General features: G+C 30.2%; 3 protein-coding genes across 3 annotated transcripts; 2 read left to right on the top strand and 1 right to left on the bottom strand.

Moving 5' to 3' along the window:
* The first annotated feature begins 750 nt into the window (after positions 1-750).
* On the top strand, positions 751-3,311 carry LOC120068674 (basic blue protein-like). The gene is made up of 2 exons (XM_039020425.1): positions 751-933; positions 2,950-3,311. Exons 1-2 carry the CDS (start codon positions 756-758, stop codon positions 3,150-3,152), a joined length of 381 nt encoding a protein of 126 aa, XP_038876353.1. The 5' UTR covers positions 751-755; the 3' UTR covers positions 3,153-3,311.
* Positions 3,312-14,223: 10,912 nt separating this feature from the next.
* LOC120070293 (basic blue protein-like) lies at positions 14,224-15,746 on the top strand. The gene is made up of 2 exons (XM_039022211.1): positions 14,224-14,445; positions 15,544-15,746. Exons 1-2 carry the CDS (start codon positions 14,268-14,270, stop codon positions 15,744-15,746), a joined length of 381 nt encoding a protein of 126 aa, XP_038878139.1. The 5' UTR covers positions 14,224-14,267.
* Positions 15,747-17,999: 2,253 nt separating this feature from the next.
* Positions 18,000-21,116, bottom strand: LOC120070283 (patatin-like phospholipase domain-containing protein 4). Its single transcript, XM_039022202.1, has 7 exons — positions 20,535-21,116; positions 19,815-19,958; positions 19,341-19,413; positions 19,020-19,125; positions 18,834-18,930; positions 18,615-18,710; positions 18,000-18,509 (listed from the first exon to the last, which is right to left on the bottom strand). Exons 1-7 carry the CDS (start codon positions 21,051-21,053, stop codon positions 18,375-18,377), a joined length of 1,170 nt encoding a protein of 389 aa, XP_038878130.1. The 5' UTR covers positions 21,054-21,116; the 3' UTR covers positions 18,000-18,374.
* Positions 21,117-25,696: the final 4,580 nt, after the last annotated feature.

Raw genomic sequence — 25,696 nt, 5'->3', positions numbered from 1 at the left:
CACCACAACAAAATAGAATTATTTCATCCAATAAATGAAGTTGTAGAGTTTTTCAACAACCTTCTCATCCTATATTGTCCCACACACCATAGATATGTCATCATTATCATTTCATTTACCATGTGGCTAGTAATTTTGTAAAATATAATCTAAAATTGATTTAGCTTTCAAAAGAAAACTTCATTTTAATATATTTATACCTGTCAAAATTTCTCCATTAACCTAATCTACTTTTGATACTCATTAAAATAAAAAAGTGTAAATAATAAATTAGTATTTTCTTAATGTCTTCAAACATACAAAATATTGAAATTGTGAGTTTGGCAGAAGGTAGAAACTTTTGAAATATTTGGCACATACATATACACACACACACATATATATATATATATGTATATAGTGGGTTGTTGAGTCAATTTCATTTAGAACATTCCTTTAAGAGGGATAATTCAAATCAATGAATCCTTATTTGTCAAAATCACCTACTCATAATTTGTTTAAACAGTCAAAAGAAACTAGCAATTAAATGTAAAAGGAATAGAGTGTGAAAGGAATGTCAACTGATGAGTGTAAATTTACCAAACTTGAAACAATTTTTATTTTTATTTTTTTTATCAAACACTGATTAGAATTAATTAATCCATATATGACCCATTATTTTGAATTAGGGGTACATCCAGCAAAGTCTACAACATTAGAACTATAAAAGGACACTATAATAAACTTGATTCCATAACAAAGAGAGATAATAAGAAATGGGTGAGGGAAGAGGTGATTCATTAATGGTGGGGAGATTGGTGTTTTGTTTGTTGTTGCTACAACAATTAGAGATGGGTTATGCAGCCATTTACACTGTTGGAGATGAGCTTGGATGGACCTTTAATGTCTCCTCTTGGCCTATTGGAAAGAACTTTCATGCTGGGGATATTCTTGGTTCTTTTCTCTCTCTTTATATTCACATTTGTTTTATTTTATTGCTTATAGATCTCTTTTCACGATGTTATGAAAATTTCGATTCAATCATTAGGTTGATATTTAACATATAAATGTAGAAGCATTCATAAAAATATATGACATGTTAACAAAACATCATAGCTCTACGTGAACTTGATTTATTTAGGTCTTTCTATATGTTGTCGTTTAGTAGATAAGAACATTAATACTAGCTTAAAAGTTGATGGGTTAATCTCTACTTCTATGATTGTTAAGCTAAAAAAGAAACATCTATATACTCTTATGTCAGCCTCATCGACGAGCTCGAAGTCCAAAAGTTGCCCTAAGTTTTTCAGGCTTGATTCAATCTTGACCCAAAGTCAATGTTTGACTAGTCTAACTCAGCTAGCCCAACACATCTATTCATTACATTGAATATGAATTAACATTTCGAAAATCGAGCCGGCCAATTTAGGCTATATTTGAATCAGTCCTTCAAGTTGGCCTATTGAACTTATCATAAGGCCTACCCAATTATGTAGGTATATATATTGGTACCATTTATGATATTTTATGTATTAAAAAAAATAATCTTTTTAATATTATTTTTTAAATATATCTAGATATATCATAGTCTTTAGTTAACCTATAATATTCTAAAACGGGTAAGAAGTAATACAAATTTTTAAGAAATATTAAAAATTCAAATAAAACTTAATAATATTAACAGTTATATTAAGGAAAAGTTATAGAAATGCAAAATAAATTTAATAAAAAAATAGAAAGTTAATAAATTTTAGTAATAATTCATTAGAAAAATCTATAAAATATATAGTTCAACCGAATTTTGGTCCAAACGTTGATCCAATAAGTCAAACTCAAGGGTTTGGACTATGAACTTGACCGTTAAAGATTGGACTGGCTCAATTCAAGCCTAAACAATATTTTAGACATTTGAACTTGATCCAAATTCTAGAACTAAGTTGAGTCGAGTCAGTCCAATGATAAAGATGGCTCTTGTGTTTGTCCTCAGACTTTATTTTTTCAAACCTAACATTATTTGACTTATAATTACACTTTGGGTTTCAAATTTTATTTAATTAGATATATAATTGTTGTGTAATAAACGAACTAAAGATATTCTAGGAAAATCAATCGCTTACGAACCTGATAGATTTATGTCCACATTTTGGCATTTTTTTGTGCTAAATAATTCATAGAAAATTAATGTGATAAATCGTTTTCCATATGAAATTTAAGACTTCATTGATGATTGAAACCAATTTTGTTTTTGAACTTACTTATGCATGGTTCTCACCTTTCTCTAAAAACCCATTTGAATTGAAATACAATTTTAGAAAACATAATTAAGTCTTTAAAAACTATGATTTTGTTTTGTAATGTTTTTGTTTTTTAAAATTTAGTCTACAAACACTACTTTCTCCTCTAAATATCTTTTTTTTTATCTACTTTTTACCAATTGTTTAAAAAACTAAGTCAAAATTTGAAAACTAAAATAATAGCTTATTAAATGTTACTTTTATTTTTTGAATTTGACTAAGAATTCAACCATTGTATTTAAGAAATATGCAAATCATTGTAAGATATAAAAAGAAAATAGACTTAATTTTTAAAAACCAAAACAAAAAAATTACCGGACGACGTCTATATTTTTTTACTTTTCAAATTAAACTTGCTTGATTTTTTAAAATGTTTATAAAATGTAAGTAATAACAAAGCATGAGAACTATATCTTGAAATAGTATTTATAAGTTAAAGTTTTCAAAATAGAAGATTAAAAAAAAAAAGGATATATAATTATTGAATTTCCCCTATAGGACTAAAATAAAAGGATATGTCATGCGTCAGCATTGTTTTAAGAGAGTATCAATGGAGAGTTCATTGATATTTATGAAAATCAATTTAAGAGAATATGACGCTACAGTGGAGAGTAGTAAAAAATTTTGTAATAAATATAGTATTAAAGCTAAGCATTGTTTGGTATGTTTAATGCAGCATTCAACTACACCCCATCAGCACACAATGTGGTAGTTGTTGACAAAGTGGGTTACAATTGGTGTTTGATTAATCCAATAGAAGCCACTGTTCATCATTCAGGAAAGGATCAAATCAAGCTTGTTGAAGGCATGAATTATTTAATCTGCAGCCTCCCTGGGCATTGCCAAATGGGAATGAAACTTGCCATTACCGCTACTTAATCTTACTTAAAAGGAGTTTCAAAACTTCATATTTAACCTTCCTTATGTTTGATCAAACTTATTATGAGTTTGATCTGCCAATTATGCTACAATAAACTTAATTATTCATGTTTTGTCTTTTTATGTTATGTAATAAATTGGACTTGATTATTCTTCTAATCGTCTTTTTTCGTGATTATTCTTTCTTATGTATTGCACTTAACGGACATGCTTTCCAACTTTTCGATGATGTATATGTTTTTCACATGCATCTCTAATAAAGTCGTATATTTCATTAAGAATTTGATTACTAGGTACTATTATATTCTTTCCCTCCTTGAATTTACTTAAGTTATTTTACTAACAATTAGCCTTAGATTGTTACTCTGGGATAACATATGATTGAGAAAAAAATATATTTATAATAATACATAAAATCATATTTTTTATATAAGGAAGAAAACACACACATAATTATACATTTATCGGACATAATGTGTTTCTCTCTTAAATAAAGCTAAATTATATAGAAAATACCTTTCCAAAGGTTTTGTAATTTTAAAAGTTCAATGATACTTTTAAATTAAGAAAAAAAAAATCTAATATCTTTAGGATCGTTTGGATCGTAGATATTGCTTCATGGGTATAGATATTAAATGTTTAGAATTTAAATATTTGGGACAATTAACGTATATATTTGGATTTGCAGAATAATTAGTGTATGGAAGTTAAATAAATGTGATCAATTTTTTCAATTTTGTATATAGAAACTAAAAATAAATAATTATTTAATCAAATGTAAGGTAGTAAGTAATGTGTAATAATTAAATTTAATTATTTAATCTATTTTTGTATTTATTAATTATTTAATCATTTAAAATACCAATAAATGAATATTTTTAAATTAAACATTATTTAAATTATTTTATTCATTTAGGAAAAATAATTAAATAAATATTAATTAGTTAGAATACTAGTAATTAATAATAAAATTTTATGTTAAATAGTGAAGATAACATAAAATATTAATAATAAATATATTAGTTGAAATTTATTAAGTCTAAATAATATATTTATATTTCTTAATTAATTAAATTTAATGTTAATAATTAATTAATATTAATTTATTAATTAATCAGACTTTAGACATCCTGTAAAACAAATACAGATATTAAAAGTCTGTCTCAAATCTCGTGACAATATTTGTGAAACAAACATGCCTTATTTTTTTTCATTTCCCTAATTTATAACCGTAAGATTACTCTATTTTAAACGTTTTTTAACTTTTGTTTTGGTTACCAAATAATTCTAAAGAGTTCACTACTATATATATATATATATATATATATATTTGGTTACCAAAGTTTCAATTTTGAGGAAAACTTATAGTGGGGTTTGTTTTAATGGTTGGGATTGAATGGGTTGGACATCTTGAGTCCAACACTTGTTTGGAAAAATCTAGGAAACTTTGGTTTCCTATACCCTTTTTCCATTGGTTTGAATAGTAAACACTATTCAAACCCATGAGTTACCCTTTTTTTTTTCTTTTTTTCTTTTTTTAATTTAGTTTAGGAAGTTCTTCGACCAACTTCTGAACATCATCTCTAGTGAACATCGTTGGCCAACTCCGACTGTCGTCGACTAACCTCTGGCCACCAACTCCGGTGTCCCCCTATCGACAAAGATTTTTTTTCTAAGTCATTCCAAATAGGCCCTTAATTTAATTAAATAATATTTTTTAAAGTACACATTTTTTTTATCTGTTTCTTATTTCTTTTGGAGTTATTTAAATTATTATTATTATTATTAGATTATCTTTTTTTATCCTCTCTTCACTTCTTTTTTTAAAATTAATATTCTCTTCATTTTAGGAGATTTCATTTATTTTCTATTTTTTCTATGTGAAACTCGATCACTTATCTATTGAGATCTCAAGTATATGTCGAATATACTGGTGATATAGTGGAAAATGTAAATATACATCAAATATATTATTTGGCGTATAATGTATTGTTCGTGCACTTATCAAATTTACACTGGTTTATTTATAGAAAATTCAAACATATAGTGTTATATATATATATATACAAATATACCCCATTTTCTTCTTCAAAACTTTTCATCGATTCTTGCTTTCATTTATGATGACAACAATTTTCAGATTTTTAGAGATATTTCAGATTTCAGATATAATCTCTTAAAATAAAACGTTTTGGAAATTTCTAAATAGCAAGAAACTTTCCTTATGTGTTGAGAGCTAAAAAAAAGTAAATTAGGCCACATTTTGTGTAAAATAGCTCATTAGATTACAATTGTATAATTAGGTATATTTATTTAGGCTTATATGTATAGAAAGCTCTAATTTAATTTAACATTTTCATTTTTTTCCATGGGTCAATTTAACAAGCTTGAAAATTTAGAATTCTTTTTAAACATAAAGAATTAAAATGTTGGTAATAACTTAGCGCCAAATAAAAATCAATACTCAAAATTTATGATTTTTTTTATTTTTCAAACGTAATTTGATAAAAAAAAATAATATAAATTTTTAAAATTGAATTTAAGGCTAAAATTCTAGTTTATTTCAATTTGAAGTTAGTATGTTATGGTAAAAAAAATTGATCATTTTCAAATTAGTTAAAGTGACAAAAGTCTATGAAATTTTATCTTAGAACCTAGTAAAATTAAAATACCAAATTATTAAAATAATAAATTAAATAAAATTATAAATTTAGTCACATCTTTATTTCAAAATTTTAAAAAAATATATTCTTCTAAATTTTTTTACTAAAATAATTAAGATGACAAGTTTGAATTAATCTAAAATCTAATCACTGATTAAATACAAGAAAATATTTTACAAACTCAAGATCTATAAATCTATACTTCATTCCCAGACTTTCTAAGTCTGCACTCTAAGCACAGGCTTTTTAAACCTAAACTTCCAAAGGTTGCAGTCTAAGCACAGTTTTCTTAAACCATGTTACCTAAACCTCCCAACATAACTCTCAGGTTTAAGATTCTAAACCTACATACCAAGCGCCCCTGTAGTGTGTACGCTTGCATTGGCCTACAAACTTTTTATTTCTAAAAGGTTTTCAATTATGGAAATGTGTTTTCAGTCAATCGGATATTACTCTTTCACTGAAATAAGGGTTAACAATACATAAGGTCCTAATAAATACCTTGTATTATATTTACATCCAACTTTTTTTGTTATTTATAAAGAATGTCTAAGTGAACTTCTTAATTACACAAATATTAGGTTCTATTACCTTTTTGTCCTCAACCTACAATCAAACACGTATTTTAAAAAAGAAAACTCAAAGGTCGTTCACTGAACCCATTTAGGTGTTTTGTAATGCTCGACCTTGGCCTTGGTTGAGGTTGTGAGCATTTTAGTATGGGCCAAGATCCAAGTCAATTCTTTTTTCTATGTCCAGTTTGATCATAAGTTGTCACTTTCAGCCTTAATTTTGTTATGACAATGTTCTTGACTTTGTTGTTTTTCTTTCTATTAGATGTTGATTATATTCTTCAACCCATAATTTTGATTAATTTTGAAATTAATAATCAACACAAAGTTTTAAGTATAATAATAATTTGACTCTTTTTTTATTTTTTTTTTATTTTTAGGAATGGTGTTAGGTACATTGGTTTTTGTCTAAAAATAAAAGTTATTTTTGGGAGACGGCAGAGAATACTTACATATATATATATATATATATAATATTCTTTTTTGGGCATTCCAGAGCATATTTTTTTTAAAAAAAAAATACATTCCAGAGCATACTTAAAAGGCAATTACTGTAATTAATTTGGGACAACGAACATATTATTTTTTCTAAGTCAACTATTTTACACATTTTCAATATTGACCATTACCCTAAAGGCAACGTGCTAACGTCTATTAAAGTCATTGGGCCAATTCCTAGGGCAACCATTTTCTAAATAAATAAACCATTTTTCACTCGTTGACTTCGATTGAGTTTTTTTTTTTTTTTTTTAATGACTTCATATGAGTTTTGACATTGAAAATGTTTATTTAACTAAATTCAGGAAAATGATCGATTTTAGCCCATTTCGTGAGAAAGCTAGCAATCAAATGAAGTTGATGAACATACTACAAAATTATAGGCTTAGTTTGGAGTTATTGGAACTTTCAAAATAACTATCGATAACTTTGCTTTTAGAAAAATCAATCATAAAATAAAATAAATTAGCATTTGATAAATTTTACTTTTTAAACTTGAAAATCTAAGCTTTAGAGTTTGCTACGTAAATCTTACATAAATAATGATTAAATAGATTCACTATCATGGTATAATTCTTTTTTTTTTTTTATGAAAATTTATATTTTTAAATATTTGTTTAAAATGTCATATTATAGGTATGCTTTCAACTTAAATTTATATTTTGTTTGTTTTATATTATTTTTTAGTATAAGATTATTTTTTAAATAGAGGAAAATAACTGCATTTTTTGTATATAAAAAAGTTTGATATTATTTAAAGAAAAATCGGTGGCATTGAATTAATTGATTTAAAAATTTAGAATATAAAAATTAGTTTTTGTGAGAAAACTATTAAATATACAAATCAATTTTAATTTACAATGAATAAAATTGAAGATTGAAGATTTGTTAGGGACTATTGATGGCAAAATATGGATAGAAAGACTCACATGACCTTCAGGTGCCTTCAACAGTGAACTTGTAATTTGGAGAAGAAAGACGACTTGCAAAATAAAGAAGAAGAAAATACAAGTGTGGTTCCTACCACAAAACCTCAAGTGCTTAAGTCAATATTTAGCAATCGGTCAAAACAAGCTAGAAATAAGAAGAATAACTTACCTTGTGTGATGCCTATGACTCTTTATTTATAGTAGGGTGGACTTAGGGTGTTGTTCAAGTTGTCTAAGGAGGCTTGGATCATGGCCCACAAGAAGTGGGCCTTGGGGGATGGTATGAGGTAGGTAAGTTGGGTCGTTTGACCCAACTTCTTTCCTTTCCCTGGTTCTTTCCTCTCTCGGCCTGTTGGTCCGTTTCTTACATTTCTCTGATTCACATGAAGATCTTTCTTCTAGTTTTACTCCTAATAGTCCGTCCTCCTCAGCTCATGATTCTTGATTTGAAAATGACATATAATAGGGAGTAACTATTGATTCTACAAAAATCTAGTAGAAAATAGGTTTTGAAAACAGTGCGAATGAACATGTGATTAAGAAAGTGATTCTAATAAGTTTATTAATAATCAATCTTCCAATGTTAAGACTTTTACATAATTACTCAAGCATAGCTTAAACTTGTTGTAATCTTAACCTTCAACTTATATAAGTGTTATAAATTTTACTTTTGGATGGAATTTGATTTCAAAAGAACATTAATAAAAATATTTTCATATGTATTTAATATGTAAACCACATATGTCTAGTATACATTTATTTTTTAAAATTAATTAGTTTCAAGGAAAATTGACACTAGGAGCTGGTATATTGTAGACATTTGTGAGATTTGAGATTTTTATTTATTCGATTTTGTACAAAGCTTGATCTTAGTTGAAGTTAGTGAGTTTCTGTTAAAATTCAAGGTGAATTTTATAGAAATTGATTATGGGGTAAGATTTTCAATACACACCACTGGTATAAGTGATTTTTAACTGAAAGATATAATCGACATAAAATAAGAATAGAAGCAACAATGTCAATAAAATAATATCGTTTGGGCAAAAAAAAACCATCAAGAGAGGAGAGGGTTAGTTCAGATCAAAGCCTAAACTAATATGTTCAGCATGGGCGAACTCTAGCCAAACATAAAATTCGACATGCCTCGTGCCAAGTTGATTCTGAAACCCTAATGGAGTAATTTAGGTCAATCATCTCTTTAAATATATCATTATAGCTTCATATGAGGTAAACCTGAATCCTACTCTCAAATTCCCTATCTTCCACACTCTTTCATTCTCTGACTTAATCATGTATGACAAGCATCACACCGATATGCAAGTTTTCTCTTTTACAAGCCACATTTTTCTTCCCTGCAGGCTACATATATCTCCCCTACAAACAAATTTACTATTGGTGTGATCAGTAAAAATCAATTGCATTTTCCCTGTTTAAATTTTAGCATCAACACATACGCGTAAGTTTAGGCCTCAATTTGATGAAATTAAAGTTTAAAGTAAAAATTGATATAACTCGACAAATTCAATTTTTTTTTCCTTTAAATTGATTACACTTCTTCCAAAAAGAAATTGAACAAGGGTAGGATCACCCCTTATTGAGAGATACTATTAAATCAAAATTGAGTTATTCTTTAATTAAGAATTATGGTGGAGTTTATGAATGCCTTCTTAGTAGACTTTGTAATTTTACCAAACATCATAAAAACGGACCTTACTTGAATCCTATAGCAACTAAATAGCTTATTTGCAAAAATTGGGAGGATCATAAAAGGAAAACAAAAAAAAAAAAAAAAAAAAGAGTAAATATTTTTTCTTAATAACAGACATGAAAATAAACATTATCAAGCTATAAAATATTTAAATATATAATACATATTTGTGAGTGATTTTGAAATGGATAAAATCACTATCATATTTAAAATAATTCCAAAACACATTCTTTTAATCACTCAAAATCAATCTAATTTTTAATTTACACTTTTAGTTACATTGTTCATACTATAAAAATATTTTAAATTATTTTGAAAATAATTTTTAGTATAATTTAAAAATGATAAAAATGATTTTAAACAAACTCCGATCTTTCTTCAACTTACAAACATTATTGGACCATTTATTAAAATATACCATCAACAAAATATGCATAGATGCATAGAGAACAATGTTTTTTAAATTACTATTTTCCTCAATAACGCCGTAAATTAGAAAAAGAAATACTAAACTACATTATCGTCAATGTGAAATTTAAGATACGCTATTGACTAATAAAAAAAATGAACAAATTTTCTATAGTTAAAATTTTGTCTTTTATGAATAGAATAATTTAGAAAATTAGTCATCCTTGGATTGATTAAACAAAGTTTTGTTGATATATAAACTATGAAATTAGGGTTGAAAACTCCTAAATGTACGGATCCAAGAAGCATAGAACTTTATTTATTTGGTATTAATTAAGAATATAACATGTCACGAGGAGCCACTAAAAAAACAAACATGTGGTTCACCACACATTGCATAATTTGATGCTAAATACATTCCAAGTTGAAGTTTTGTTTAAATAATTCTAGGACTATAATAAGATATAAATTAGACAAAAAAAAAAAAAAATGGAAAACACTCTCTCGAGTTGTATCAATTTTTAGTATATTTTTGGTCTCTAAGTTTTGAGGCTAATTTCTTTGATTTCTAAATTTCAAAATGTTACATTTTTAAGTATTAAGTTTTGAGTTATTTGATTTCAATTCAATCTCGAACATTTCAGAATGTTACAATTTGGCCTTTGAGAGTTGAGTTTTGTTTCAATTTGTTCTATAAGTTTCAAGATTTATACTTGACTCATTTAAGATGCAATTGCAAGCATATGGCGAAAAAATATGATAAAATTTTTTAATTTAGTAACTTTTTTAAAAAAATTTACAAATATAGCAAATAATATTAAATCTGATTTTTATCTTTTATTATTCCAATTGTAGCATTTTTGATGTATTGGTTGTACATCAATATATACTTTATGTTTGGTGTATTAGTCAATTGATATTCTTTATATTTAGTAGATGGGTCAGATATATAATTGATACATACCAAATTTACTGAAGTGTTCATGCCCTTGCTATTATTCATTGACTTAAATTTGAATTTTTATTCATTTGTTTTAGAGTATTACTTTTCTAGTACATCATCATCCACTTAAAATGGTTTAATTCGTTTTGTTGATAATCATTATGAATATTGTATGCTAATAAATTATTGATAAACCAATGTTACACTTGAAATTGAATTTTGAATAAGTGATTATCTACCACTATACTAGAATAAATATAGTTTTAGGAACTACTAATATACTAAATGATACACCAATGTTATACTGAAAATGAATTTTGAATCGACATCGATATACTATTGATACACCAATATTAAACTTCAAATGAATTTAGTACGAGTATCGATAAAACTATTTATACATCAATGATATTTTTGAAATGATCTTTTCATTGTTAAATTTTAAATAAATTTCAAATGAGTACCGATAAACTATTGATACATTAATATAACATTTAGTATTGTATTTTGAATGAATGATGATATACTATCTATACATTAGTGATATACTTGAAATCCATTTCGAATTAATACTGATATTAAATTGAAATACCAAACGTTATACTTTAAGCATATCAACAATATCGTTGTTATGCTTTTTCTTTCTTTTCAAATATGGTATATTAATCAACCAATATATGAAATATGGAGTATATACATTATAATTGATATACCAAATTAAATGTAACTTGCATGTCATCGAAATCATGCAAAATCTTGAAAATAGAACAAATTAATTGATATACTTTATGTTTTGCATATTAGTTGACGTAGTTAATGCAATTAAGATATACTATAAAAAACAACTCCATATCAAAACAAAGAAACAAACAAACAACTCTCACCATGACAAAATTAATTCACTAGAAGAATTTCAGGAACCGACATTAAAGGGCTTTAATATCGGTCGACAACCGACATTAAAGATATTGTTATTAAAACCCTTTAATGTCGGTTGTCTTTAATGTCGGTTTTAAACTGACATTAAAGCGCTTTAATAACACTGTCTTTAATGTCAGTTGCAACCGACATTAAAGCCCTTTAATGAAATTTGCAACCGACATTAAAGCCCAGAATCTGTCTGTTTTATCAATTATTGTCTTTTTTTTAAAATTTCGTTGCCGAATCCATTTTTTTGGTCAAAAAGTATAATATAACACATCATCGTCGAATACTGTGGCTATGACATATTATTTATGTATGGATTGCAAATCTATTACATTTAATCCACAAATTCTGCTATAAAATTATAATTTAAAAGGCCGTACAATAATTCAGCCTTTGAAAACACAAATTACAAGTAATACAAACATTATGAGTTTACTGTCCCTCTCCAATTGATAAGTATGGATCCCTTTATAATTCTTCTTGAACAGACCCCCTCCAGCTTCAGCAGTGTCTGGTTATAGACATCTTTGTCTGACCAGTGTTGTTCAAGGGATCACAAATAAAAAAGATTTAAGACAAAGGATTCAAAGTGAAAATGTGATCAGAATTCATATTCAACTAACCGTGTTTATTGGAAATGTGTATAAATGGTACATTCAAGGCAAAATTCTTTACTAGAGTTCCCCAAGAAAAAGCATAAGATGTTGTGATACCAAATATTTACTCCTTTGTTGTACCTGTAAAACAAGAAAACTCAATAGTTGAATAAATGAGAGAACCTTCTTTTTAAAACTGTGAGTCACCAATTAAAACTTATTAAAATTGTGAGTCAAACATTCTTTTAGTGTATTTAATTAGCATAATGCACATGTTCTCAAGTCAATCAATCGTTTAGTTCCTGCATCTATCGCTTAGCTCCAGCGGCCCATCGTGTAGCTTAATCATTTAGTAAACGATCTCGCGCATAGGCTATCGTTTAGCTACCGTGCCCATCGTTTACCTCCATCATTTAGTACTGACGCCTTATCATCTAACGCATTCGTCTAGCACTTAACGTCATCGCCTATCGCTTAGCATTCTGCCTATCGTGTAGCGCGTCTGCTCATTGTCTAGCGCTCATGCTCATCACATAGCGCCATCGTGTAGTCTATCGCCTGTCTCTTATACACATCTAGATGTGTATAAGAGACAGCTCATGCTCATCACATAGCGCCATCGTGTAGTCTATCGCTTAGCGCCCGCGCATCTGCTATACGATCGTCTACCTCATCATTTAGCTCCCTGTATTGCTACACGATCATCCAGCGCCCGCCTACATGATCATCTACCCAGCGCCTTGCGCTCAACATTTCGCTTTCACTGCTCTTGCTCACACATACCCAACGCAGGAGCAACTCTTGGCAACGCCTCTTTCCAATACTTCAACAAACGTATCATATACAACAAAACCATTAATCAAATCGAATTTCAAAGGCCATAAACACATAAAAAGGCCCAAATCTAGGAGCAGAGAGACATATTGAAGTGAAACCGCAACTGGCTTTCATTGAGACATTTATATAAACAATTGAGAGGCGTAACATAAGAACAAAAATTGTTGTGAGTTTAAGAGAGGAAAGAGAAAAAGAGTATACTGATCTGGATGAACGACGAACGGCGAACTTTAGATCTTCAAATCTGGACTTCTGATCGAACGACAAACGGCGGCACACAGATCCGGGCGACTTCAGATCTGAACTTCAGATCCGAGCGACTGGGTGCGGCCGACGACAGACGAATGAGAGGATCTACACAACGGACGACTAGGTGCGACTTCAGATCTAAGCCAAATCTACACCAGGACAGACTCTTCACCTACGATCAACGGACAAATGGCAAGGGTTTTATATAAAAAAATGTTTATCAAAAAACTCATTTTTATATAAATATTTTTTTATAAAAATTGATGAAAATATACTTGAAAAGTTATTTTGAGTGGTCGTCAAACACTCTAACTTCTTCTGAAATGACTTATTTTTTAAAAACAAACATTTTGAAATATATTCCAAACATACCATCCATACATAACATTTAAAACATATAAATTAAATCAAAACTAGACTCCAAACATAGTTATATTTTTATCATATATATGTGTGTGTCAGTTACCATTAATCCCCACATGGGATTGGTGTAAAAGTCAATCTTCACACTTGTATGAGCTACCAATATATATATATATATAATTCTTCCCAATAATTTATAATGACTTTTGATTATAATTATAATTTTTGGGGTTTGAGTGGTACATCACTTGGAGGTTTCTCTTCCATTATTAAAATCCAAAATCCAATAAACCCTAAGATTGAAGCAATTACAAAATCTCACTATAAAAAGGAACCAATCTCTCCCATTTCATCTCATCCCCTTTTCTATGCTCTAAACACAAAGAGAGTTCCTTAAAGTTTGGTAAAATTAGAATAATAAAATGGGTCAGGGAAAAGGCAGTGCCATTGCAATCACTTTGTTGCTTTGCCTTTTCCTCATCCAATCTGAGATGGCTCATGCTAGAGCCAGAGTCTACACTGTTGGAGATGCCAAAGGATGGACCTTCAATGTCAATTCTTGGACTAAGGGAAAGATTTTTCGAGCAGGCGATATACTCGGTATGTTTCTCCTTCACACCTCGTACCCCTTTAATTTTATGTATGTATACAGCTAAAATATACGTTTTTATGATTTTTGTTTGATAATTATTTTGTTTTTAAAGTTCAGAATAAGAATGATTGATTAGGGGTATAACATATATAAAAATTATATAACAAAAATGTTGTTTCAATTGGGTGGTCTTTAATACAATTTGTCTAGTTATTTAATTATATAATAAATCTCATTTTGTTTTTTTTTTTTTTTTCAATTTTGTTTAATTTGATAACTTTTCACACTTAAATTGGCTTGACCATCCTAATGCCCAAATGGTAATTGCATTGCCTCTCTTCTTTGAATCATAAATTAAAAATGACACTAAAACTTCACTAAAAGGATAGCTTTTCATTTCTTTGCCATAGAAAGAAAACAAAGAAAGATGAATTAGAGATCTACTTTTATATACTAACAAATTTTATAATTAAACATAATATCTTATGAGATATTATTTTAAATACAAAACTGCTAAAAAATATTTACAAATAATAGCAAAATATCATAATCTATCTGCTATAGATCTGATGGACAGTGAAATTTTGTTATATTTGAAAATATTTTGGTTCATTTTCCTATATTTGAAAACAACCCATATCTTATATTTCTTAATCCTTTTATATCTTAACATTTCAACTAATATGAGCATATATACTCAACCATAATTGACCTATACTTTTTTTACTTGAGATATTAGATGTTTAAATTCCTATACTTCACATTTATAGTACTTTAAAAAAGAAAAATTAGTACTTCAATACACATTCAAGGATTAAAATATTTGTCAATATATGCATCAATTCAATATATCCGTAAAATTAAAATCTCAATATCAATATTACAACCTTTTAAATTTATTCTCCTCTTATGACGGTTTGACCACTCGTCGCAAGCCTGTTGGGACAACTTTTGTTATCCATCGCAACTTGCGACTTATCATCTTGAGAAATAAAATTGTATTTCGTCGTATTAAAACAGTTGCTAATTATTCATCATTATAAGTCATATTTGCTATAGTAGTGTAGAGTTTAATTCTGAAAAGATTATTATATTATTGGAAACAGTATTCAAGTATCCTCAAATGGCACACAATGTGGTGATGTTGAAGAACAAAGTAGCTTACAATTGGTGCCTAAAACCAAGAGGTTCAAAAGTTTACCAAACAGGAAAAGACAGAATCACGCTTGTCAAAGGATACAATTATTTCATCTGCGGTTTCCCTGGCCATTGTAAAGCTGGAATGAAGATTGCCATTAAAGCTCTTTGAAATATTATGATTATTACAATAACAAAAACCAATTTATTATATGTTTTTATCAAAAAAATTTTCAATGTTTGAAATTGTGGGCTTGTAATGTTGTTTTGTTTTAATTTTCATATCATTTTTCTATGTTTTGAGAATAGAATCAGAACATATTATTGTACTAATTAAATGTTGCTACTTGTAATGGAAGGAGTTGAAAAACAATATGGCTTCTATTATGAATTAATAAGTAAAACTAAGAAAATATTAAATAATGGAACTTTTATTTTATTTTATTCTATTCTATTGTTGAGTTGGAGTTTTAAAGAGTTTGATGAGCTCTCTTCAAAACGTGTAGGCCATGCCTAATTTTAGGTGAATGTGTCATATTGAGAAGAGAGATATATTTGCAAAGAAGGATATAATCCTAAATTACAAAATTACTCGTCAAGTAACCGTTTGATTTTGCTACATTTTGGGAGTGCTTTCATAATCAATGCTAAATTTTAAAAACTGAAATGTAAGCTCCATATAGTAATCATTTCGTTTTTTATTTTTAGTTTTTAAAAATTAAATTTATTTTCTTCTAATTTCTCATAATATGATTTTGCATTTTTTTTAACTACAATGGTTGAATTATTAGAAAAATTCAAAAAAAAAAAAAAAAATTTTTAAAAACTACTTTTTTTAGTTTTTAAATTTTGACTATTTTTTTAAACTATTGATAAAAAAAATGGTTAACAAAGAAAGAAATTTAAAACTAGAAATTCTGTCGTAAGAATGTAAGCTTAATTTTTCAAAAACAAAATAAAAAAAACTAAATAATTATTAAACGAGATCTTAATTTTTTAAAGTAAAAATATTTGTTAAATAACTTTTAATTTTATGTCTAATATATCTCCAAAGTTTGAGAAAATAGTTAATGAATTTTTAAACTTTTAAATTTGATCTATTTTATATTTTTTTAATTCACAAATCTACTAGATACAAAATTAAAATTTTATAATTTTATTAAATATAAAATTTAAATTTATCTAATAGATAAATTATATATTTTATTAAAAATGATATACTCAACACAAATTTGAAAATGTAGGGATCTTAAACATTTTTAAAATTTAAAGACCTATTAAATAGATAATTGAGAATTGTGATTTATAAGACATTGCGAGGAAAATAAAAGAATAATAATACTGTAGATTTAATAAAATCTTTGAAATGAATTCATACATTTTTATTAAATTTTTTCCCTTCCAACTATTGAATCCCATTTAACTTTAATTCTTTGAATTAATTTAAATACCGATGTGATGCATTATATGTCATTTTTTTTGTCGATATGTGCGTCATAAACTATAATTTCTAAGAATATAATCAATAATAACATTAGTTCATGACCAAACTTTGGGATCAAAATACAAAATAATTACCCTTGTGACCAAATATATACTTTTTAACTTTTTCTTTAAACTGGTTTTAAGTTGACCATGTCCCGTCCAAATCCATATCTACTTTATACATGGTCTAAATTTTACTTGTAATTGAGTGAGAAAACAAGTCACATCAATTAACCATCTTAGAAAAAAAAGATTTATCAAACACATCGACTTTTAAGACATATACTCTTTACCAAGATGTTCAAATCAAAAAGAAAATCAAACCATTTGAAATTTATGGTAGAAAGGCAAAGGTATAAACTTACATGCAATGATTAAGTGTAGTCTAAAATGTAGTCGATCCCATACATCTCTCTCCAGTAGATAAGTAAAAGAAAAATATAAAAACAAATCAATTAAAGAAAAGAAGAGAGAATTGTAGTGGGGCACAAGAAGCACCCAAGTTTCTTTCTAAACTTAATAATGTTTTCCTCTTTTTTCACTTTTTTTTTTTTTTTTTTTTTCCTGTAGGGCAGTTTCATTTATTGAGTCATTAATAAAATGAATTCCATTGTGTTTGAAACATTCTAAGATAATGAAACCTATCATATCTTTCTTTAATTCTTCATCCTCTTTGGCTACCAATACCATACATCAAGCCTGAATGGACCAGTTCTATTTAAAATATGGTAAAAAAAAACAAAACTAATCAAAATGAACCAAATGTGCCTTTCCTTAAATGAAGAAACCAGCTTTTATTGAGATGAATGAAAGTTTAGACTTGAGAGGTCATACAAAAACAACCCAACCAAGGAAACAAGAAAGGGGGAAAAATTGCTAATCCAATCAATCTATATTACCAGTTCAAATGAAAAGATATTCAACCAAAAAAGAATATATGTGTGTGTGTATATATATATATATATATATATATATGAAAAACCACCAAAATGGTACATGTAAATCCTGTGGAGGTAAGGAAACAGAAAACATATATATATATATATATAAACACATCGATACCTATAGTCTTGGCCATCTTAAACTCAAGACTCTGATATCTACCTGTATAATATTGCTTTTATCCTGTTATTCATGATTGAAGCTCATACGCTTTTGTTCTAAGGGATTCCTGTGTGTATCTAAACAACTGAGGCAGTATGATCAGCAGGAATCCAGAAAGTTTTGAGTTAATGGCAATGTACTTACCACCAAGCTTGTCCAGTTTCTATTCACTATCTTCACTTGATGTGTCAGATAGTTACAAGCGCTGTCCTCAGTTGTGCCTTTCGTCTTCCACCAGCTTTTCAACAGGATTATCCTCTGCCCAAACAGCTGCATCCTGATATCCCAGGTCAAAGAGCTGATCTAGAATGTCATCGTCTGCTGGCTCGAGAGCCCAGTTGAAAAGCTGAAATGATAAGGAACAGGAAAGAGTTTGATCAATTTGCAGTCATAACATAAAAGAAACGACAACTTGTCTACTCGTCGGACGAGGTTTGTCGATCTCATTTACCTCTCTGGGGCCAGCTCTGTTTTCAGGGTTGCAGTCAGGACTGATCCCAATCCCTTCAAATCCCAATCTGCTAGCTGGGAAAGCACATACACGCACCTGCAACAGAACCCAAAGCAAAACTCCAGGGTGACTGAAGTACATTTTGAATCTTGTCTCTAATGAATCAAGATCAATGAAACTACAGGGAAAATCATTGAGAAATTGTCAAGTAAATAATACCGTCTGAGAGGCAGAAGTTGGCGGCATGAACAATGTTAGACCACCGTCAATGCATAGTCTATTCCGAAAGACTGTAACAGGTCTTGGGGCTAGGTATCTACACTAATGCATTGTTTCAGCCCAAGGTCATTTACCAAACTAGGAAAAGTTTGAACATTCACGATGATATGAAATTTAAATAGTCACCCAGGAATAAAGGAAGAAGTGAAAACTGCTTCGATGAGATCATCTTTTGAATCAAACTGATCCACCAACAAGCCTCTGGGCCTCCAAAAAACTTGGGTAACAGCGACTAGAATACAACAGAGATGTATAAATGAGAAATTGAAGTTCCCAAAATGGAATTGCATTGCAAGTGATTGAAATGCTCTCCCTTCACATTGTGCAAACCAATTAAAATGAACTTATATTGCAGTAATCAAGTAATGTTATAATAAAATAGCACTTTCCCCTTTCTTATCGTGATTTTGTTTTGGGACGAAAGAGAATGAATAGAGGAATGCATACCACGAACCCTTCCATTACACCTAATATGTACATCATCTGGCAGAAACTTGTCGAGAACTTCCCTCAGTACAGCCTGAGGATTTAATGAGGAAAACGTTAAAAGTTAAACCAGTAGACACACAAAGGAAAAGTTAATACCCCCTCTCACCATGATCCCAAAGCAAGAGGATATATTACAAAAAGATATAGTCCAAGCACTCAAAACTTGAGTATCAAGACGATAGACCTACAATATTACTCCTCAACCATCCTACACCATTATCTAGAATTTTGAAAATCCAGGGATACTAATAAACCTATATGTGCTTGATGTGCATCATAAATCTTAAGAGTCAAGGATTACAAACAATAACAGGAATAAAAACAAGATGGGGTTCTTTAAAATGAACTTCAAATGATAGGTCTTTCCACTCCACGTCTTAGCACAAAAAATAAACACAATGAGTGAAATGGTCTACTTTAACAGAGAAATACCCCAAGGCGAAATGCAGTCCCTCTACTTCTGCAGTCTTCAGCCAGTAGTTTAGTAGCTTGTAAAGCCTCCTGCATACTGGCTCCAGAGGCAATAACAGCACAGACAATGGCACCAGCTGAGGCTCCAGCTAATGGAGTCGTTTCCTAGATCATTACAAACACTTCAATGCCAAAGAAGATAAGAAAAAGATCACCATAGTCTAGAGATAAAATTTCAGTGAGGATGAAAATATAGAAAAAGAAAACAGAAAAAGGATAAGTAGAGACCCTTTTGAGGGGTCATCAGCCATTGCAAGAACGAACAAGACATGAACTTCCATATCACGAAACAGTAGCAAGCCAACAAATACATTCCAAAACAATCCAAAGACTTCTGAAGGGGATACTTTCAAAGTACATGGAAACTATCATTTCTAAATCTAAACTCCATTTTGATTCTATTAAATTTGTCCTTGATACACTGAGAGAAAGAGAGAGAGGGTTCAAATTCCATCTAAATCTAAACTGTCCTGCCACATCAAATATCCAAGAAAAAAAGATGCACAACAAAGAAGGAAAATTCCATCAAATGCCTACTCTTCCAGAAGACTAATTTCTTCCAATTCAAGCACATCATCATTCAGAGTTCAATTACTTCAACAGAGACACAAAGGGAACAAACAACATCCCAAAATTTCCAAGCATGTTAAGAAGAAAGGGAAAAAAATGATGAGAAGAAACCTTGATATAACTATTCTCTAAGAGAAAATTCGCAACTCCAAGATGGTACGGAAACAGCAAACCAGCGGCGGAGAAACTAAAGCCAGGGCTAGTAATAACTCGCCGCTCCCGCTCGGCCTCAACGTCTTTAACCCGCTGCTCCCAGAGTACACCAGGCTGAATCTCATCCTCAACCACCGCGCCGATTCTCTCCTCGAACACACTCTTGTTCCCACTACGATTATCGAACATAGCAACCGAGTTTGTGGTTCTGTCGGAGGAGCGGTTAATCAGCCTCGCTGCCAGCCCCAAGAAGAGCTCCCCGGTGGCTACGGCGAGGGACTTTTTCTCGGGAATGGGATCCGGCGGAGGAGGAGGCGGTGGCGGCGGTGGAGACGATGGAGAAGAAGATGAATTGGAAATGAAACGTAGAGTTTGAGTGCGTAGAGGAAGAGCGTATCTGTAAGTGAAATTGAAATTAGGGTTTGTAATTGGGGAAGAAAAGGGATGGGAAATTGAAGAGAGAGGCGGAGGAGCCATTGTTGAAGAAGAAGGAGAAGAAGAAGAAAGCAATAAAGTGAGAAACTTTGTGTTAGTTTTTGTTTGTAACAATGGATTTATTTTAATTTTTAATATAATTCAAATTATTTTTTTTTTATTTAATTAAATAATGTTATTGTTAAAGATTTCGATGGCTTTCACAGAAAAGCAAACAAAAGCCAAATGTCCATTTTGTCTATTTTGTCTATTTTAACAAAAATACATATTTAACTCATACTCATACCATATGTTTTTTGTTTTTTTGTTTTTTTTTTTTTTGAGAAATTGTATTTAAAAAAATTGTTTAAATTAATAAATAAACATCTACCGCTTTAGAGCAAGGTACACTTTTTAGTTCTTGAAGTTTCAAAAAAAATATTTTAAACACTTAAATTTTAAAAATACTTCGAAATGGTGTTTGAGCTGATTTAACCATTAATGTGGCATGTTGAGGAGACAATTTTTTTCTAAATGTTTGTTATTTATATTATATTATGGTTGTTTGTTCTCATGTTTCATCAATTGTTTTACTTTTACAATATAATTAGAAATGTTGGTTCGTCCCTTTTTTTTTCTTAATGTCAGACATATGAAAAACATAGATGAAAATATCGAATAAATATCGTAGTTTACATTATCAATTACCACCAAGTTATGTCGGTGACTTTTACACTTTGTTTTAACTTAAAATAATAATAATAATAATAATCCCACCAAATTTGTTGTTATAACTTAGGAGAGAGGTATAAACACTCTTCTGCAATTTGTGGTGCAGCATAAATTTGCTACTTTTTTGTGGTTTGTTCTAGCTTGGTTTCCAAGTGAGGTATTTTGGTCAATTATATTTAATCTATTTATGTGTTTTCCCACATATTTTATTTTGGGCATATATAGACCTTTAATATTAATATTGTTGTTTTCAAAATTTATTAGAGAAATATTGTTGTTTTGAAACTTATTAGAGAAATATTATTGTTTTAGGAGTTTGAGGCTAGAGGTCAAACGTTGAGAACTCGACTAATGTGGAGGTTGAACGTTGAGAACTCGATGAACAAAGAAAAACTTGGAAACAATACATAGGCTGAAACTTCAACCCTCAACAAGGGAAATTTCGCGAATCTCGCTTAGGTTGTCGAAGGTTGAAGTTTCGACACACATCTACCCTCGAGATTGCAGGTTTATTACTTTTCTTCCCTCATAGAGGAAATAAAGTAATGAGATGATATACTATATGTATCTGTGTACTCGAGCTACTTCTAACAACCTATGCATTTTGTTATCATTTCGAATTAGACGAAGGCTTGTGGGATTGATGTGAGGGGGTGGGGATGGCTATATTTCTGGGAGCGAACTCCAGGCGAATATGAAGCGCATGGATACAAGTTATGCCTTGGAATGAAAGACAATTCCAAATTAGCTTTGTCTATGAACAAAATTTTGTATATTAGGTTGTCGAAGGTTACACACATGTCGAAACTTCAAAGCGATTAAGGAGATAAGTGGGTTGAAGCAGATTAAAGAGAGAGCAAGATTCAAAGCGAGATAGTAGGAGAGAGCAAGATGTTGAACGAGATCTTAAGAGAGAGCGAGATTCAAAGCGAGATTTTAGAAGAGAGCAAGATTCAAAGCGAGAATATTGGAGAGAGCAAGACGACTAATCTGATTAACATTGAATTTGGTAAAATGAAATGGTTGAATAATTGAAAAATGAGATTATTCAGGAGTACACATTGAATGCTAAGATTACGCATTGAGTTTCTGGTAGTAGATCCATAATAAAAAAAGTGTTTGTGATTGTTCCAGAAGAAATGAAAGCTAGTAATCATTAATGGAAAAATAACAACAATAATAGAAAGAGCGAGAGTGAGTGAGCGAGATCTTAGGAGAGCGCGAGAGTGAGAGTGAGAGAGCGATATCTTAGGAGAGACTAAGAGAGCGAGATCTTAGGAGAGGGCGAGATTGAGAGAACGAGATCTTAGGAGAGAACGAGAGTCTTCACTATATTTGAACTTTTCATAGAAATATATATATAAAAAAAAAAGAGAAAAAAGAGCTAATAATCATACTATAATTGAATAATCATTAGACTATAATTGAATATATTAGATTATTATACTATAATTGAATAATCATTAGACTATAATTGAATATATTAGATTATTATACTATAATTGAATAATCATTAGACAATAAATTGAATATATTAGATTATTATACTATAATTGAATAATCATTAGACAATAATGATATATTGAATTATTAGATTATTATTGTGAAACTCGGATCTCCATTTTCTACTTAAGTAAGTGATTAAGGGGTTAATTAGGAGGAAATTAAATCCTATGTTATGTAAATAATCTAATAATTTTACAATTGTCATAATAACTGTAATAATTGTCACCTTCTATGGATCAACAATTAGTAAGAGTGAATGTAAACTATAATGGGTAGGTATTATAGTTATGATAACCATATTTGATCCTGGAGTACAAGTAGAGAGGACCTTAAAAGGATAAAAAGAAGAGAAAACCTTGAAGACTTAAATCCTGAATAGTGAAGAAAGGATTGAAGAACTGAGGAAAATATAGAAAATTATTTGGGAAAATTTGTGTGGAAGTTGCACGGAGATGAACCATATTCACAGTAGCTAACGAGATTGGAAAGAATGAGAGTGGAGAGAGCGACACCAGCGAGAGTGGAGGCAGCGAGAGAATGGGAGAGAGCGAGATTGGCTAAGCGAGAGACTGGGAGAGAGCGAAGTTGGAGAGAAAGAAGGAGAAAGCGACGCTGGCGAGATTGGAAAGAGAGATGCTAGCAAGATTGGAGAGAGCGAGATCCTTAGCAAGAAACTTGGAGAGAGCGACACTACCGAGAGCCAAATGAGCGAGAAGGTTGGAGAAAGCGAGATCCTTAGCGAGAGTGGAGAAAGCGAGAGTTTGAGCGAGAAAGTTGGAGAGAGTGAGATTGTGAGCAAGAAAGTGGGAAAGCGAGACCAGCGAGAAAGTGGGAGAGAGCGAGAGCAGCCTGAACGCCTCATTCGAACGTCACGCCCACGCGATCAAAGGAAACCGCCTGTGCATCGAATGGTCGGGCATTTATGCGTTGAATTTGGACACGATCTTATAAATTATGCATTGAAAACCCTAAATTGAATACAAACAAAGCTTGAAGACGTAAGGGCAAACGTCAATTAAAATTTAGGTGTCTGACTAAGAGAAATTCTTAAACCCTAAGAAATTGTGTTGGATTCGTTTGGGAAAAATACATTGAACCAAGGTGAAGTCAGCTTACGTTGATAAAGGGAGGATTAAACATTTGGCCATGCAGCCAAGTAGGTGGTGTCAACACCATAGGAGGTTTAGACGCCTAAAAATAGAGCCTTTGGGATTTCATTTTCAAATCACAAATCATAAAATTCGTAAAAAGATGGGGAGAGTAGAGTGCATTGGACAGTGAGGGTGAAGGAGAATGCATCAAATTGAGACGAGGAAATCTCCCAATCTACTCGAGTGTTTGATGTAATTCCAAAGCCATTTGAAAGATAAGAGAGTATAATTTTCATGGTGAGGCTGCCAGAGAAGAAGCTCTAAGGAATTGGGTTGGATAATGAGAAAAATATAGAGGGGTCGAGCTATTGGGTAAGCTGAGCCAGTCTTGATGTTTGGATGGTTTCGGCTAAACCATGAAGAGTTATGAGCTAATATTTTATGGTAAGCTTCTTGAGACATTTTAAAATAGTTTTGTAGAAGGAAGTATTTTAAAATAAGGTATAGAACTATGAGTAATCTAAGCTGTAATTTGGATCTGGATTCTAGGGGTAAAAAAGGAGCCCGAGGTAGAAAAATGAACTATTAGAAAGGCTCCTAAGCAATTAAGGTGAGTGTTATAGTTTTGATAGTTAACATATGTTGTGAGTGTTATAGTTTTGATAGTTAACATATGTTGTGAGTGTTATAGTTTTGATAGTTAACATATGTCGTGAGTATTATAGGTGTGATAATTAACACATAGTGTGAGTGTTATAGCGTTATAGTTCCGATATATCGTGAGTGTTGTGTTGCTTTGATAAATAAAGAATATTGTGGGTTTATACAGTGTTGATAGTAAATACATATTATGACTATTCACTTAGCTTTATACTCTGATATTGGAATATATGCATCTGTAGATGCAAATTACATGCTTTGGTAATATGATGTTGCCATGATATTGTTTGTGTATGACTATAGAAACTGCGATTATGCCCGGGATGTGGTTAGCATGCTTAATAAAAGGTGCTTGGCGGGAAAATATGGTTGGCGGAAAAATTGGTCAGCTTCGGTCGGCGGGAAATAATAGTCGGTGACGACCGACGGGAAATATGGTCAAGTACCTAAGCATGACTAGCGGGATAAATAAAATGGCGATGTGCACATTGGCGAGAATTGAGGTCATAGGAAGGTTTCCATAGGTGATTCTACTGTTTGATGATAGAATATGCTTGCTATGTGTTGATATTGGAATACAAATTAGTAGCTGCATGATTATGCCATTGATTGCACTTGAGTTCAGTGTGAGTGCTAACATGTGCTTGGTTTCCCAAAATGATGATTTTCAAAATGAATTTTCATTTTAAAATAACCACCCATTAGGCTTAGTAGCTC

The sequence above is a fragment of the Benincasa hispida genome, chromosome 1 (assembly GCF_009727055.1).
Source record: "Benincasa hispida cultivar B227 chromosome 1, ASM972705v1, whole genome shotgun sequence".
NCBI lineage: Eukaryota > Viridiplantae > Streptophyta > Magnoliopsida > Cucurbitales > Cucurbitaceae > Benincasa > Benincasa hispida.
The sequence above is the reverse complement of the archived record's forward strand: the minus strand, read 5'-3'. Positions and strand labels throughout refer to the sequence as shown.